General features: G+C 41.6%; 3 protein-coding genes across 14 annotated transcripts in view; 1 reads left to right on the top strand and 2 right to left on the bottom strand.

Annotated features, from left to right (window-relative positions):
• Window positions 1-16,750, top strand: part of MED12L (mediator complex subunit 12L) — a 150,301-nt gene that overhangs the window by 94,391 nt on the left and 39,160 nt on the right. For 11 of the 12 annotated variants that reach the window (XM_065674759.1, XM_065674758.1, XM_065674761.1 and 8 more), the window contains 6 exons: window positions 9,711-9,858; window positions 10,457-10,575; window positions 11,742-11,885; window positions 12,412-12,575; window positions 12,965-13,096; window positions 15,291-15,518. In XM_065674759.1, coding sequence (XP_065530831.1) covers window positions 9,711-9,858; window positions 10,457-10,575; window positions 11,742-11,885; window positions 12,412-12,575; window positions 12,965-13,096; window positions 15,291-15,518 — 935 coding nt within the window. The remainder of the gene's footprint in view (window positions 1-9,710; window positions 9,859-10,456; window positions 10,576-11,741; window positions 11,886-12,411; window positions 12,576-12,964; window positions 13,097-15,290; window positions 15,519-16,750) is intronic. The other variant, XM_065674755.1, reaches the window with a different exon arrangement.
• On the bottom strand, window positions 964-3,255 carry LOC136012036 (P2Y purinoceptor 13-like). The gene is made up of 2 exons (XM_065674766.1): window positions 2,914-3,255; window positions 964-2,408 (listed from the first exon to the last, which is right to left on the bottom strand). The coding sequence occupies exons 1-2, from the start codon at window positions 3,060-3,062 to the stop codon at window positions 1,364-1,366; spliced, it is 1,194 nt and encodes a 397-aa protein (XP_065530838.1). The 5' UTR covers window positions 3,063-3,255; the 3' UTR covers window positions 964-1,363.
• On the bottom strand, window positions 5,057-8,692 carry LOC136012038 (P2Y purinoceptor 12-like). Its single transcript, XM_065674769.1, has 2 exons — window positions 8,611-8,692; window positions 5,057-6,829 (listed from the first exon to the last, which is right to left on the bottom strand). The coding sequence occupies exon 2, from the start codon at window positions 6,802-6,804 to the stop codon at window positions 5,785-5,787; it is 1,020 nt and encodes a 339-aa protein (XP_065530841.1). The 5' UTR covers window positions 6,805-6,829; window positions 8,611-8,692; the 3' UTR covers window positions 5,057-5,784.

The raw sequence follows: 16,750 nt of genomic DNA, 5'->3' as shown, positions 1-16,750 counted from the left end.
GGCAGCAATGGGGGCACTGTCTGAGAAGCAAGAAAGCATTATTGAGGATAAGGTAAATTTAACAGTGTTTTTAATGTGCTTTGTAGAGTTGGAGTCAATAAATGGTTGATATTGCTTATATGTCTTAAAATAGTGAAAAAAAATCCAGGATTTTGGTTTAGAAAGCAGCTTCTGGATGGAGCACAGCCCATTTGGACTTTCCCTGTGGAAGAGCTAAGGGAGAGGGGTGTGGTGAGCCAGGTGGAGAGGGGTTCTTTGGAAGGGGAGGGTTAGGCAGTGCTGGTTGCTTCCTTCTCTTTGCCTGTCGTTGGAACTGGAAGGGGTGAACATGCCACCACAAAGGACTTTTCTGGGTGCTCCGCTCTGGTGAGTAGGGTAGTGATGAATGCTGCGGTGCTGGGAAGCAGCCCTGGGTCTTCTGCTGGTCCCCACAAGGAGTGTGCCCTGGGGTGACTTGGGGCATTACTGACCGTATTCTCCACTGAAGTCCCGGCTGGCAGTGGAGGGGAAGGATGGTGAAACAGTGGAGGTGGTAGGAAAGTAATTACGTGTATGAAAGAAGTGGGGAAGTAGGGGAGGGACTGTGCCCTTCTTCCCTTCTGTTCTTCCTCTTCCCTGGCCTGTGACATGCCAGCTGAAGACCCAGTGTAAGAATTACTGACATACAAAGCCAGTAGCTCTGGGTTTGAATCTCAAATAAAGCTAAATTGTCCTTAGAAGCAGCCATAGTCAGTAAGCAGCTTAAGTGTTAACAAGTAAGGGGTTTTTTTTGTTTGAAGCAGATAGAATTATTCTGTAGATTGTCTTAAGTTATATGAAGGTACTTTAATTCATAGGCTGCTATTTGTCTGTATTCTATGCAGTGGGTATGATTTAGGGACCAAATCAGAAAAACTTCCGTTCTTGTTCACTTTGCAGAGCCAGCAGAGCAGTGCAAAGCCACAGGGTGATCATTGTTAGTGTTACGCATCATTGTTGCTGTGGTGATGGCTGTGAAGACACATGAGTGACTTTGGGTAATACAGACCTCTGTGGTGGGAAAGCAGCAGTGCTGCTGCTTCTGGGCAAGCAGAGCCAAGATATACTGTGCTTCCACAGCTTTGGTTCCTGATGATGGTGTCAGGGAAAGAGGTCAGCTTGGGAGATAATTGCTGTCAGATCAGGGCCAGCACTCTTGAGTGACAGCTTTTTGCCTATTAAGGCTAAGCAGCGAGCATCAATAGGGAAATCCATTTAGCTGGTTTTATTAAGTATTAATATTACAGTACAACTGCCCTTTCATTTACTACAGCAGAATTAAAACAAATTATTTTTTTTAAGTCTAAATGAATATGCAGAGGCTGTAGTGAGTGAAGCTGCAGAATCATGATTCAGTAGGAGACATTCGTGTGTCCAGTTCGGTTTTAGGGTTTGTATGAACTGTTTTCTGAAATGTCTTTACTCTCCTGCATAACACCTTTTCTACAAATGGTTTGCACAAGCACACATATATCAGGGGGTCCATGCAGATGTTCGTGGCAGCCAGCCACAGAGTGCTTTCTTTTGCCACAAAGAGCTGATTCTGCAGATGGCAGTCTATTCGGGTTGTTGTTTGGCTCAGAGTATAGGGGACCCTGCTGAAATGAAAGGGGGCAAAGCATAAGAAAAACACAGTGAAAATGATGAATACTTTTCCTTTGATCCTCCGTTCGCTTTTGTCGTCTTTCTTCTGTGTTTTCATGTAAGACTCATAGACTTTTTGGGCAATAATTATATAAAATAGAAGCATGAGGATGAGAACAGACCAGAAGACGAATTGACATATATAATTGACAGCTTCATGCCATTTGAGCCCAAAGTAATTCTTCAACAAGGCACACTTCTTCACAGATTGGGGTGTTGCTTTCTTGTTTGAAAAGATCATATTAGGCAGAGAGAGAGCAAAGAAGAAGAGCCAGACCAGACCTGCGAGGATCTTTGCTGAGGTCAGGTTTTGCACCCAGAACTTCCCAAAAGGTCGCACAATCTTGAGAAATCTGTCAAAAGCAATGAGACCCAGTAGCACAATGCTAATATACATGGTGTCATAAAACACTACGGCTGAGAAGCGGCAGACAAAGGCTTTGAGTTGCCATGGTCCCAGGCCAGAGTCCGTCAGGATTTTCAGAGGAAGCATCAGGGTCATTATCAAATCAGAAACTAAGATATTTTTCAGGTAGACAATGAAAGTTGATGTGCTTGGAATGTGACAGAAAGCACCCAACGCCAGGCTGTTTAGTATGAGTCCCAGCAGGAAGATGAGTGTATACAGTACTGGGAAGACCAGGTGCGTGACTGTGGTGTCTCGGTGGCACAGCGCAGAGGAAGGTGCTCCACTGAAGTTGCTGACAATGCTCTCATTTGCAAAGTCTCCCATGGTTGGAAATAGACTGGGGTGAAAAGGAGAGAAACCATAAACCATAATATTCTGTATTTAAAGTTAAGTGTTCATTACAGTGACTGGCAGATTTACACAAACACAAAACCTGAATAAATAGATTGACCAATTACTCTTCTAGTTCATAGAATCTAAATCCTTGCCTAAGTTTTAAGTTGCTACAAACTGTTGTCGAGTGAAAAGCTGAAATGGCATATATTCATTATGGAAAACTAAGATAATAGCAAAGTATAACAGCAGATTGCCTAGGGCAAGCCCCATTTGTCTTTACATGGTAATGTATTTTAACATTGAACAGAAATTTCACAGTTATGGCCCAGAAGTAATACGCTTCTGGTATTTCTTACCAAGCACACACCATTTTTCCCTTCTCAGCAGAGATTTAAATGACGTTTTCAAGATAAGGTGCACACTGCTGCTTATCAGCCTTTTTCATCTGAAAGCCCGATGACCGAGTACCCCATCACACCACATGAATGCTCTGATCGCACAAATACCTGGGCAAGCCTTGCAGCAGCTGTTTCAGAGAGGCGTTTTTGGCTATCTCTGGTTCATCCACTGTTCCTCTGCTGACAGGAGTCTCAAGCAAAGTATTAAGAATGGGGAAATGTGTAGAAAGATGAGACTTTTTCTGTTGGTGTAGCATGTTGTTTCCTTCCTCATTTCCATGTATTGCCCAAGTGCTGTTGCTTTTTCTCTCTTCCTCAGAAAGTCATTGCCTTCTCCTATGGTAAAAAACTTAAAAAAAAAAAAAAAAAAAGGACTGTATCCATCCGGACAGGCACATTTTCTGGTTTTTTGTTTGTGTGGGGCAGACCTGATGGCACCTACGCTGTGCTGTTACAATTTGTCTGTCTTAGAGATGTGGGATGCACAAACACAGTGTTTCCTGACAGTTTTCCAGGATAATCCTCAAAAATAGCTCTGAGTTTTTGTTTGCGTGTGTGAATTCCCCTGTTCTGGACACACAGATGCATGACTAGAAAGGCTGCTCGGAGCCACCATTATACTGAGTTATACACCTTTACGCTGGTCTCATCTGGAAAGTCATGTGCACATGTTCAGGAACTGTATGCTGTCTCGGCAGCCTGTTAATATTGACACATGAATCTAAGGTTGACTTTTCATCTTCTGAATGGGATTTCTGGTTTCTTTTGGCATCAGTGTGTCCAGGTGAGGCGGCATGCTAGTTACAGATGCTTTCTGGTTCTGGCAGAGGCTGCTGCCGCTGCTTGTATTTATGTGTTTGTTATGTATAATGTTGGGATCTAGTGGATTGCTCTGTAAACAGAACCTTTTGTGTAAGTTTCACTGAGTCATGTGATTTGTCTTGTATTTTTCCTGTTGACTGATGTGACTTAGGGTCCTGGCTCCTTGCCACTGTGTGGGGAATGGCTCACATCCAAGTTGTCCTTGTGGGCAGGCATGGTTTGCTTTTGAGGTTCTCAAGCTGCAGCTGTGTTGACAGCAACTTGGTGCATTAGTAGCCACGTTTTGATTAATGTAGGTCTGCATGCTGATGTCGGTGTTAAATGGCTGGCAGAGAGCAAAGAGCCTTGAGGATGACCAGCATGAAGGTCACCTTCACTACTGTCACCAGTGGGACATGTCCCTAACTTTCTGACATTTTGTCATTTATCAAGGACTAGATAAAGCTGAGATGGGCCATTGCAATACCCCAGGACTGATGTACACAGCAGCACCTTGCATGTTTTCTTCTAAAACTGACCTCCAGACACTGTTCCCAGCAGTAAGAGGCAGGTGCTAAGTGCCTCCACGTATCGTGTCAGTGACTACTGAGTGGTGCACAGGGAGCTGTGCTAAACCTGTTGTCTGACAGCAAGTCTGACCAGGAAACGCAGCTGCCACCCTTTCTCCCTCTGTAGGCAAAAAAAAAAAGGTGGGAAAATTAGTGTTGGGTTGAAGTGTGGCATCTTGCACTAATTTTCTGTGCCTCAGCTGGAGCTGGTTGGTCCTGGGCCCCATGGGGCTGGTTGCGGAGAGCGCGCTTCAGTCACCCGCAGCAGTAGCTCTATGGAAATAGCAGTGCCCTCCCAGTTACTGATTGTAATACGTGTTGGTGTGTCTGTCAATATAAGCAGTGCACAAAATGCTTTGTAAAATTTATTTAAATTTTGTACAATTTTATTTAATTCACCCAGGCAGGTTACAAACTAAGTAAGTTGCTAAAGTAAGTGAACTGTCTTTTAACCTTTTGGTAAATTATCTATCAGTCATAAAAATGCCCGATGCCCTGCCAGGCACAGAAAGTACCAGAGAAGTGTAGACAAGCAATGGCTTTTGGCAGAATTGAGCTCTTGCATGACGGTGAAACAATTTTCTGCATTGGAGCTGTTTTGCGGGGATTATAAACGTACCATAATTGATTATGGTAGCCTAGGATCTTTCTCACTTGTGGTGGGGTTTATACCTGAAAATGTTATGTACCTGAAAATACTTCCCTGTTTTTTTCATTTTTTTCTAAATGAAAAAGGAGACATTGTTAAAATTTTTATATAGTTCAAAGACCTGCCCTGAATAATCAGCAAGCATTTTACTCTGAGTCTGTCTTTCCCTATGATCCAAGTATTCTGTAAAGTGAATCTTTGTGTATTTTCTAATATAATATAGTGTTCTCCATTAAAGTGTACATTTTTATTTATTTAGTTAGGTGAAGTATATGAAGATTTAACTCACATCAAGATAAGCCTGATTATGAAGTAATATCCTGTCACATACAACTGTTAATTACTGGTCAATGAATTAAGAATTGCAAGAATATAAAGAGATAAATATAAAGAGATCAGGGGGGTTGGAACTAGATGATCTTGAGGTCCTTTCCAACCCTAACCATTCTATGATTCTATGATTCTATGATTCTATAAGCAAAATGTTATTCTGTTACCCAAAATCTGCAGATTATTAATTTATATACCTAGGTCGTATATTTCTGTTTGCCAGTTGCGTACAAGGTGACAAGGCCCTATATTTAAGAATCACATTTACTGTGTATTTTATTTGCATTTCCCAGATCTTCTGTTGTCGCGGACAACTCTTTCTACAAAATCTTTGCAGTTCATAATCTCGTCTGTAACATTTCATGACTGTTTTAGTTTTTACCTTACGGCTCCAACTGTAAGTTCAGATTTCCTCCCAGCAGTTCTTACAAGCATGGAAGTTGTGATTGGGTGGTTGAAGTTTTCTAGTCTCACAATTTTTGCAACAAGGGTTGTTGGTTCCAGGGTGCTTGTGCTTCATTTGCAGGACAGTTTCTAAAGAAGTCAGCGAAGTTCTAGATACTCTTTGCTGGAGTAGTTCTACTTCTACCTACCAGTAAACATACGTGGCCAAGACGGAGCATGGTAGCTCTAGAGCGGTGTTTCGTCCGTGTCATCTCCTTCATTCTGCTCCTTCATCTGTGCTCTGTGTTCTGATGATGCTGTGTGCTTGCACAGCATGTCGAGCAAAGACTTTCTAAATGATTTGCAAAGGAAAAAGTATATGAATGGGTCTAGGCAAGCATTTAGTGATGTCAGCCACAGCGTGGTCTCTTTCAAGTAAAACAAGGTGTTCTGAGCAGAGCATTCAAAAACATCTCTTGTTTGGCTCAGCGTGTAGGGGATTCTAGTAAAGTGAAACGGCACAAAGCAAATAAAGAACACTGTGATAATGATAAAAACTTTCAGATTTACAGTCTTTTTGGATGCCTTTCCTGTGGATCTTGTCCTTTTGTAGGATTTGTACAGTTCTTTACTTATGAGTATGTAGCATACAACTATAACTGCTAAATTAATCCAGAAGATAAGTTGACATATGTAGTTTACGATTTCATGCCAGACTAAGCCAAACTCTGATTTCAAGAGAGCACACTTTTTTACGTTCTTAGGTGTTTGCTTCTTGTTTGTTAGAATCATGTTGGGTAATGAAAGAGCAAACATTGATATCCATATTGCTGTGGAAAGGATCTTTGCCCCTAAGAGGCTTCTTGATGTTGACGTTCTGAATGGTGAAGCAGCTTTCTGGTAGCGATCAATAGTTATCAGACCAAGAAACGAAATGCTAATGTACATGGTAAAGTAAAATACAACCTGGGTGACCTGGCACACAAATCCTCTCAGTACCCATGATACCAACTTAGCATCACTAAGGATTTTAAATGGAAAAGTCAAAATCATAAGGAAGTCAGAAATGACAGTGTTCTTGAGGAAGATGATGAAATTGGATTTACTGGATATTTTAAAAAAGACCCACATTGCCAGGCCATTCATTGTGATACCCACCAGGAACAGAACTGTATAAAGCAAAGGAAAAATGACTTGACTGATCCTGTTATCGCTGGTGCAGTTGCTGTTGTTTCTAGGGTAGCTGAAGTTGGTTATGACTTTCATTTGCAGTTTGTCTTTCCACCCTTTCCTGTAAAAACAAAAAAGAAAATTGATTTTTGAGTTATAGCTGTCTTAAGACTTCAGCCTATTTTAGTCTAGTTTTAATTTTTGTGTTGTGAATGTTTTGTGGGGATTTTGACTGCTGCAATTGTGTTTTATTCTACTGAGCATGTCAGATTTCTACAGGAAAAGAACACTAGATGTAGCTATGTTTGTAAGGTGATCTGGTTTGATCTTCTGTGACTGAAATGCTAAAGTGACCTTTCATCTGGATCTCCTGAGCTTCCATCCTGACCTCGTGAGCTTCCCACACAGCTTTCCTGAGACTTGCCTGCAAAGGTGGGCAAGGGCCTGGCATGGTGATGCAGCCAGCATCATGCCTCCTGTCCCATGGTGTGTGTAGGTGACGGCACAGCTCTTGCTTGGTGTGGTCCAGCTGGGGACCTTGCCATGGATGTCCCGGTTCCCATGGCCCTGGTGCTGGCATTACAGCTGGCAAGGAGCTGGTGAGGGCATGGCATGTGGGTCTGTGTGGTGCGGGCACACTGCAGTGCACACTGATGGTGGCAAGGCCGTGGTGCTGCACACAGGATGTTGAGGCTGCAGTTTCACTTGTATGACACCCGTCATCCAAACTGCCCATCTACTCCCAGGGAGAAATACCCCTTCCATCATCTTCCTCAGTGTGGAAAAGGGAAGCATTTTGACTGCATATTTAGCAGTGCTAGGCTGAAGTAAAAGGAATTGAATGCCTCTTTTATTATGTTTCTGTATGGCTGGACTCTTTCTCCTGGTGGTGTTACTTCAGCTTTTCTTTCGGTTGTCTTTGAAGCAAATCTCTGCCTTCCCCTTCCTGCCCCTGCTCAGACCCTGGAATAGCTGCTTGTGGGCTGCTGCCATTTCATCTGGGTGCTCAAAGAGTGGATGTGGCATCCCACAGAGTCACTTTTTGTTGCTTTCAAGGGGAAGAAAGTGAAAGACAAATACCTGCTCTTCAACCATACATGTTGGCACTTGGACAGCTAATGGTATCTGTTACTTCAGAGATTACACTTTTGCCAGCAAAATCTGAAGTTATTTGTAGCTTTATTTATGTGGGTATTCTTGTATACCATTACTTCTAGTTTGGCAGTTTATCCTGTCCTTTTCCTAAATCACTTGCTTTACCTGTGCTGTGTTGCAAGTGAATTTAAAACTTCACTGACTTGAGCCCCCCTGCAGGAGTTGCAGCATCCCATGCTCTGCAGTGAGCACCTGTGTGAAGCTGCCGCTGAGCCCCTGCGTAGTGATGTGCCCCTCCTAGCCCACCCTTACTGCGAACCCGAGTACATCGGCTGGCCTGTCACACACAGCCACTGTGTGCTGGACGTCTGCAGCACTGGTGCCAGTGGCTGGGCTGAAAACCAGTGCTCTTAGTCCAAAACACTTGGTCAGATCAGGTCTGATCCAAACTGGATGCCTGGGAAAGCCAGGTAGGGATGTCGAATCAGTAAAGGCTGTGTTTCAAAATGAGCAGCTTTCAGAGGTGTAGGTGCACATAAAATTGCTCTATTTCTGTTTATCTCTGCCTTTGTAAAAATAAGGCACTCAGGGAAGTTGATGCTTTCTCAGGTGATGCCCGGACATCCCTGACATAATCCTTACAGAGCTGCAGTTTTAGTTCTGTCTATAAGATAGAAATAAGTTGGTTTATGCTTTGAAGCTGGTAATAGATTCAGCTGCCAAGTCTAATCCTAATAAAATGAGTATTCCCTTCGCATGCAAAATCAGACACCTGTTCCCCCACCCCAGAATAAAGGAGAAGGTTACCGTAGTGTGTTGCGGAGGAGCGATGAAACACTTGGGTGTTTCCGTGGTGGGAAGCTAGTGTTGTTGGCAGAGTTGTTCACAGCTCCTCTAGCTCTTCCCCCTGCGAGCAGGCAGGAGTGTTCATGTGTCCATCCCTCGGAGCAAGGGGCAGCTGGAGGAGCCACTGTGCATCCCAGCTCTCAGACTTAGACCTTCCTCTGGCTGTGAGCTGACTTCTTGGCCAGAGACAGCTGCAAAGTCCAGGTGACGCTTGTGGTGCTTCTGCTTTTGTTCCCTCTAGAAGAGAGGGAGAAACAGAATTTTAGAAAAGAATTAGCTGTTGACTTCCTGCTTTTGGCCTGCTAATGGAGTTGCTATTTTTAAGACAGCCTGTATTTTGTAGGACTCTGCAACTTTTCTGAGTGTAGAGTTGCACTCCTGTCTGCTCTGTTTTTTGCTTTGTGGTTCTTTAGTATTATTTCTGTACACAGCTTTATTTCTTAGAAAAAAAATCAGTAGTTGAAAGGAGTATTGATTGCTTAGTTTGGATAACTAAATAATTGTATCTTGCATAACTTGCAGAGCAGTGCTCCAAGTCTGTAAGTTATATGCAGTGTGTCAACATTATATGACACATCTTATTAAAAGACTAAATATAACTAGTTCCAATTTAAATGAACCATACACATTCTTATTTGTTTGGGATGTGCAAACCAGAATTTAAGGAGTTGGGCTGCAGCCTTTTTTGAGGGACTTGTACATAATAAGAGAAATGTCACACAGTTTCTAGGCATCTGCCTTCTATTTACTAATCTGCTACCGAATATCAATCCAGGAACAGTTAAGAGAGTCACCATGTGCATCCTCTGACTCTGTCCTTAGAGGTGCAAACATAATTCATAATATCAAATTATGTTTTTTCCCCTGTGTTTTTTCCCCTGTTCTTTAGTCATTTCACTAGGCAGTGTTTCATCCACACTGGTAACTACAGGAGATGCTTTTTTTGCCAAAGAGTTAATTATTGTTTATCACGGCCTGAGCTGTTCTGGTTGGGTTTCTACAGGAGGTGACAATAAAAAGAAAAGAGATGATTCTATGTCACTTGTATCTGGTCTTTTCAGGATGAATCTTCAAGTCATGAGTGTAACCAGCGCATGATTCTCCTTTATGGCGTTGGTAAGGAGCGTGATGAAGCAAGGCATCAGCTGAAGAAGATTACCAAAGACATCCTCAAAATTCTGAATAAGAAGAGTACTACTGAAATGGGTGGTAAATGCTTTAATGCTGCTGTGTAGTAGCCTGTAGTGAAGATTGTGGGAGCTGTAAGGTGCTCAGAAAGTTGTTTGGAGCCATGCATGTTGGTCATGTAATTTGGCTTTCATCCCCTTCACAGTGACGGGATGCAGTACTGACCAGAGTCCTGTAGCACAAGGTGCATTCTGGTGGCCTTATGTACAGCGGCACCAGGATGGCAAAGGGTTGATGTGGCGAGAAATTCCTATTTTTCATTATAGCAACTTGGCTGTAAATGCTTGTGTTAAGCTAAGGCCTGAAATAGGAGATCCTGGCCAGTGAGGAATGCATATTCCTTACCCTCCTGGTAAAACTGAGTGACTGTTTTTCAGTTTTTCTTGGGTGTTTCCTTTTTTTTTGCATTGGAATAACCTCAAAGTAGCTTTGATATTATTACATGCTGTGGCCTATATTTGTCCCAAATATAACAGAAAACTGGGGCAAGTGAAGAGTTTATGTAGTCCTGAGTAACGCTTAGGAAGGTTTTTATTGTCTTTTAAATCAGTGATAATGCAAAAAGCTACTAGGGATCCTTTAAATATAAAATGACCAAAATAATTTTGTGTCTGTTAAGTTGGGGATGAAGGGCAGAAAGCCAGGAAGACCAAACAAGAAGCATTTCCAACCCTAGAGACTGTGTTCACAAAACTACAGCAGCTGTCCTATTTTGATCAACATCAGGTGACATCTCAGGTACTGCCTATATTAAATCGTAGCCTTTTACGTTCTGCTGTAGAGATATCAAATAGGAAGCAAATCTAGGCTTTTAGAAGTGTTTTGTACATACCAAGAATTTTCAGTGCACTGCTTCTTCAAAGGCAAGAAGAAGAATGCTGCCTTGGCATTCTGAAATCCCTTCTTCAGTAGATATTTGGGGGTTTGGTTTGTCTGTTGGCAAGGGGGGTGGCTGGTTGGTTTGTTTGCAAGAAGCTTTATGGATTATTATGGATTTTATTATTTTTAATGAAAAATTTATGACAAATTTTACATAAATTTCCATTAATAGCATTGTTTAGGGATTGCTGCTAAATTAATTCTCATTACCCAATCTCTTGCACGTGTGCTAGGTTACGTTGCTATATAGATGTTCATGGAGGGCAGCAAACTTCTGTGTTTTTGTGCAACAAACTGTATCTCTTAGAGAAGCTGGTGGATAATATGGTTTGTTCTTTTCTGGATATTTGAATGATTTATTAGAATTTACTGTTAAAAAGCTGTATCAGTGGCCGACTGGAGAACATAAGTAATTAGTTTTAAATGGCAAGCCTAGTTTTCCTGGTTTATATTAGGACACGTAAGTGGGCAAAAAGGATTTTAACGCTTTGTCGGGTGTTATTGTGTTTAAGTATAGCTTAACATTAGAAGTTAAGGCTAACATTAGAAACAGTAAAAGACATACGCTTTTGATACTTAATTTATAAAGCAGCTTTGGCTGTGGTCTTTGGAATTAATTTATTACATGTTTTGTTTGCAGGATAACATGTTATTAATTTTCTGAAAACCATCAATAAAAAACCACAATGCAGTAACATGAGATGAAAAATAGTTTTACCTCTTCTTTAAAGCAAAATACAGCACAGAATAGAAATCAGTACTGTAGATGTTAAGAAAAGTTTGACTCCCAGCTGTAAAGCAGCAGAACAGCATTTTTTGTGTTTTCAGTTTTGCAAATAAAACAGCAATGTGATGGACTTGGAAAATAGCAAAGTAATAGATATGCTCAGGTGTGATTTATTAGTGCTGTTATCTGCAAAAGGCTGTCGCTTGCTATTACCACTTATAAAATAGGACTTTGGGAGCACTAGTATGTCTGAGAAGCCCTCAGTCACCATATGACTTTTCAACATTCATTTTCACAGATCTCCAGTAATGTTCTCGAACAGATAACCAGTTTTGCCTCAGGAACGTCGTATCATCTTCCCTTGGCTCACCATATACAGCTCATCTTTGATCTCATGGAGCCAGCACTGAATATCAATGGACTTATAGACTTTGCAATACAGGTAATCAGAGTTTATTTTGGAGGGGGGGGGGGGGCGGGGGGGGGTTATGCCAGGATAAAGCTGTGATATGTTTTCTGTAAAACCGTAAAACCCCCAAGCTGGACTGCAAATTCTGCTTTGCTGCCATGCACGTTGATCTGTTTCAGTTTCCTAACCTCTGAAACGGAATGCCAGATACTTCCCCTTCTGTCTTACTTTGACCATTCTAATGTGGTGGGGTTTTCTTAAATCTTTCAAAATTAATGCAGTTCTGGAGTATTTTAGGATGGGCTTCACTGCAGACAACGTACTTCTGAGGAGCAGTTCTGGGGATGTGTTTTAGACTTGAACAGCTTATTTTGTTCCTTCTTTCCCTTGTCATGTAGTAAGACAAAGATTTCATTTTTGTTTGCTGTATAGTTTTTCCTTAATGTATGGTTTGGTTGTTGGTTTGTTTTTTTTTTGGTTTTTTTTTTTTTTTTGCATTAATTTTATGTATTTAACTTGGAAGTTATTTTCGTTATTGTTTTTGTGTATGTGTTTTCAGCTGTTGAATGAGCTGAGTGTTGTGGAGGCAGAGCTGCTGCTGAAGTCGTCCAGCCTGGCAGGAAGCTACACGACAGGGCTGTGCGTCTGCATTGTTGCTGTTTTGCGGCGTTACCATGCCTGCCTCATCCTCAACTCAGAGCAGACTGCACAAGTCTTCGAAGGGTTTGTGGCAGCTACAGTTTTCCAACATATATTTTTGGTATTCTCTCTTAAGCAAAAGTGTGATTAGGCTGAGGTAGTGAGACCAGCTATCACTGTGCTGTTGGAAGGCTGTAAGTGAGCCCAGGTGAGCAGAGTGGATGGCTCACCTCCACAGCCTGCTCCCCACCACTGGGGGCTGGTGGTATCTGCATGCTTGGTGACCCAGGAAAAGGGGGAAATTGCATTATCTGGATTTCCTTCCTGCTCCTGCCGTTCTGCCCTGGGCTCCCTGAGTGTAAGTGCTGTCATCACGCTACCTAGATAACGGTGAGGTTTATATGTTACATAAAAATATGAGACGCACTTCTAAGGTGTATTGGAGCAAGCTCAGAATGCTTTTGTTTTTGCAGGTTGTGCGGGGTGGTAAAGCACGTTGTTAATCCCTCAGAGTGCTCTTCCCCAGAAAGGTGTATTCTAGCTTATCTCTATGATCTGTACGTGTCCTGTAGTCACCTGAGAAGCAAGTTTGGAGACCTCTTCAGGTGGGTGGTAATGGGATTTTTCTCACCACTGCCTAGCCTGTAGACTAATGTGGGCTGCAATTCTCTAGCCTGTGCCAGCATGGCAGCACAGCGTGTGGTCCTGAGTCTGCGAAGCCCTCACGCTGTGTGGGTATGTGCTGGGGAGGTGCAGAGGCTGAACCCTCTGTACAGCTCAGGGGTGAGATCAAAAGCTTGCTTTGCAAGTGGCAAGCAGGCCATGGGGCAAGCAGGCAAGGGATGCAGGGACCATTGGCATTGAGCTGCTGAGGCAGCTGCGCCACGCAGCACTGGACCCTTCCACATACAGCTTTGCTTTCACAGATTATGGTGTGACTGATTCAGTTTCTGTAATGCATCATCCAATTGGCTGTAATACATACAACACTGGAATGAAAAATAACAAAATCTTAGCTGACGCAGCTGTAATATTCTATTAAATATTTCTTTTGATGTGGGGAGAGGCACAAACATGTTTGAGTTTGTGAAGTTTTATGCTGAAATGCTCAGTTCCTTGATTTTTTTTAAATTAAAAAAATGTTTTAGGTATCCATAGATTTTTTTTTTTTTTTTTTTTTTTGGCTCTTACTCTTTAAAGGGAGGTGAAAAGCTTTCATATGTAAATATGTATCTTGTGAAGTTTGCAAACCACTTCAGTTACTGTTTCCCCTCCTAGTTCACGTACCCGGTTTTGCTTTGCATATTTCAGATTTGTGGTTTTCATTTCATAGGGAGCAGGAAAAGAGTTCTCAGTAATACCCTTAATATTTTAATAGGTTTACAAACACATGGGAACAATAGCATTTAATATGAGAAAGGCTAGGGAAAAGAAATATGAACTATAGAGCTACAGAAGTGTCTTAGCTGTATGTTCATTTTTCTGACTAAACCCCAAAGTCCAGTAATACAACAAAAAAATAAAATATTAATCCTAACCTACAATAGAAAATCAAAACATCATCTAGTAATATAAAGATATTTAAAGTATTAAATTGTATATTAAATATATGATATACATCACTTGATTTGAAGCCCCTTATTTCTGATAAATGGAGTTAGAAATTCTCTGGAAACTGGCAATAAATTTTATGTATGCATTTTTTAAACAGCTGTATATAAGGTAGTAGCGTTACACTTGTTTTCTTCTTGGATTCCTTGCTACAATCGAAACAAACCCCAAAACGGTTGTCTTTATGGGGCAGCTTTGTTTGCCCCATCTCAGCACACTAAGTCTGGCTGTTTCTCTAAGTCAGTTTGAAGCAGCAATAAATTACAGTTCTTAAATGTTTAAAATTAGAGACTTACCTTCTGTATATTGCTGTGCTTCGCAAATGGCTTCTGATATCATCTGCAGTATTTCTCATGACTGGGTTTTACTAAGTGAGCTGCATGCTTTGGTTTCGTATGCTCAGTGTATTTAGTTGTGTTCACTAAACTTCCTTTTTTTTAAATCATTCCTTTACTTTTTTTTTATTTTATTTTTAAATCTTATCTGCTGACCACTCCCCCAGCATTACTTCTTGTGCAAATGCAGTTTCAGAGTCTGCTTCGCTCACACTTTGTGGGTGAAATTTTCGTTCTTCGTTAACAACTTTTTTTTGCCCTTAAGAAAGCAAATTAACATACAGGGTTTCTTAACCGGGAACATTTCTTGACCTTTTGTCATAATTATTACTGACAAAATATGGCCTTTGAGAGTATCTTTTCTCTGTTTACTGATCTAATCTTTCAAAAAGTTGTCTGTTATGTCTCATTATTACCAAATACAGAGTTTTCAACTTAGATACATTTCCTCCTTTTTCCTTAATTAATTCTTCTTACCACCACTGCAGTTCACTGTGTGGTAACAGGAAGCAGCATTATGAAGTACTGTTACCATTCCCTGTAGAGGCAGCTGATACTCCAGGAAGTTATTGCTAGTAAGGAATGAATGGGTGGTCCTTGTCCAGCTGCTCACCGTTTCATTCACAGAAATGTCGTATGAGCGATTTGGAAACGCAAAACTTTATTTGCAGGAAAACTTGAATTCGATTGGTTTATCAGCCTTGTTTTCTGGTAGATGCGCCTTATCAAAAATGGGTTTGCAAGCATGCACAGAATGCTAACCAAACTATAATTTTCTAATGCCATGCGGCATGTTCAACAGCATTCCCACAAAGTACTCTTTTTGGCAACTCTCTCTTCTTTTGGTCCTCAGTAGTGCCTGTTCTAAGGTGAAGCAAACGATATACAGCAATGTTCAGCCTTCAAATTCCAATTTACTGTGGGACCCAGAGTTCATGCTAGATTTTATTGAGAATCCTTCTGCTCACAGCATTAACTACTCAATGTTGGGCAAGATCCTGAGTGATAATGCTGCCAACCGCTACAGCTTTGTCTGCAATGCGCTAATGAACGTGTGCATGGGGCACCAAGATGCAGGAAGGTAAGACAAAACCATGACAGAATTAGAACTGGATGGATTTTACAAGGTGTATATGAGATTTCCTCTCACCTTTCTCTTTTGTGTCTCTTTGGCAATTGTTTTCATTCATTATTCTTTCTGGTTGCTGAAAACTTACTGTTTTCTGTGAGTTATTTCAGTAAATCAACCTACACATTGTAACAGAAGGGAGTAACAAGTAGAAAGTACTCACTGTGATGCAGTTATTTTTTTTTCATATGAGCAGTTGGGCTGTTCCAGGCAGAACAGCTCAGCACAATCTTTGCTCATGAGAAGCCTGTAAATGAGGGAAGGTTCTGCATTAGGTCACTTCCTTCTCCTGATGCAATCAGTGTTTCATTTATTAAATGTGTAATTTACTACTTACAGATTTCATCCTCATATGCAGTATTAGGAGTTTTATTGTCTAGAAGCTACTAGAGGTATAAGAGCTACCTGTTACATTCTGAGAGTAGCTTCTGCCTTGTGGTACACAGTTCAAGTTGATCCCCCACGATTAGAATTTAGGATGGGACTTGCACTTCCACAGCACTGCTGGGACCAGTTTTCATCCAACACCAGCAGGCACTGGCTCCTGCCACTGCCAGGTGGAGCTTTGGTCTGATCCAGCATAATGCTTCTTGGGTGTGAAATCTGTGTTAGATCTTTTTAGATGATCTCAAGATTCAGACAAGAAGGATAGTGGAGAACCCTCGCAGTAAAACAGTATCAGTGTTAGCTTTTACACTGACAGTATGCTTCTTTCATAGCTCAGGTGTTCTCCTCTCAGTTGCTTCCTCCTTCCAGCATACAAGAACATGAACTCGGCCTTCCTGTGCAAATGAAGCACTGCAGTGCTGAAACTGTTTTTCCCTGGTTTTCCATTCTGCAGTCTGTGATGCAGGGTGAAACAGACACTAATGCTGCATCTAGCCTCTATCCCTGCCCTCAGCACCAGTATTACTTTTACACAACTTGATGTTCTGTTCTGACCCTGTTCCAATTTTTATTAAAACATTCATGGTATTGATAGTTAGGCCTCAGCACAGCAGTAGCTAACGGCCATTGTTAAGGTCACTGACAGATCACAAAACTCAAGGAAATTGTGGATTTGGTTTTCTTTTTTTCTTTTCTGATTGAGTCCTGCCCAAAGTATGTGCAGTTCCGCTGTCCTTCTCCCTGTCCCGAGTAAAAAGCAGTCTCTAAAATGTCCAGAGCGGGTCCAGAGGAGGCCA

The sequence above is a fragment of the Lathamus discolor genome, chromosome 3 (assembly GCF_037157495.1).
Source record: "Lathamus discolor isolate bLatDis1 chromosome 3, bLatDis1.hap1, whole genome shotgun sequence".
Classification (NCBI taxonomy): domain Eukaryota; kingdom Metazoa; phylum Chordata; class Aves; order Psittaciformes; family Psittacidae; genus Lathamus; species Lathamus discolor.
Note: the sequence above shows the minus strand (reverse complement) of the source record. Positions and strands in the feature narration are given on the sequence as shown.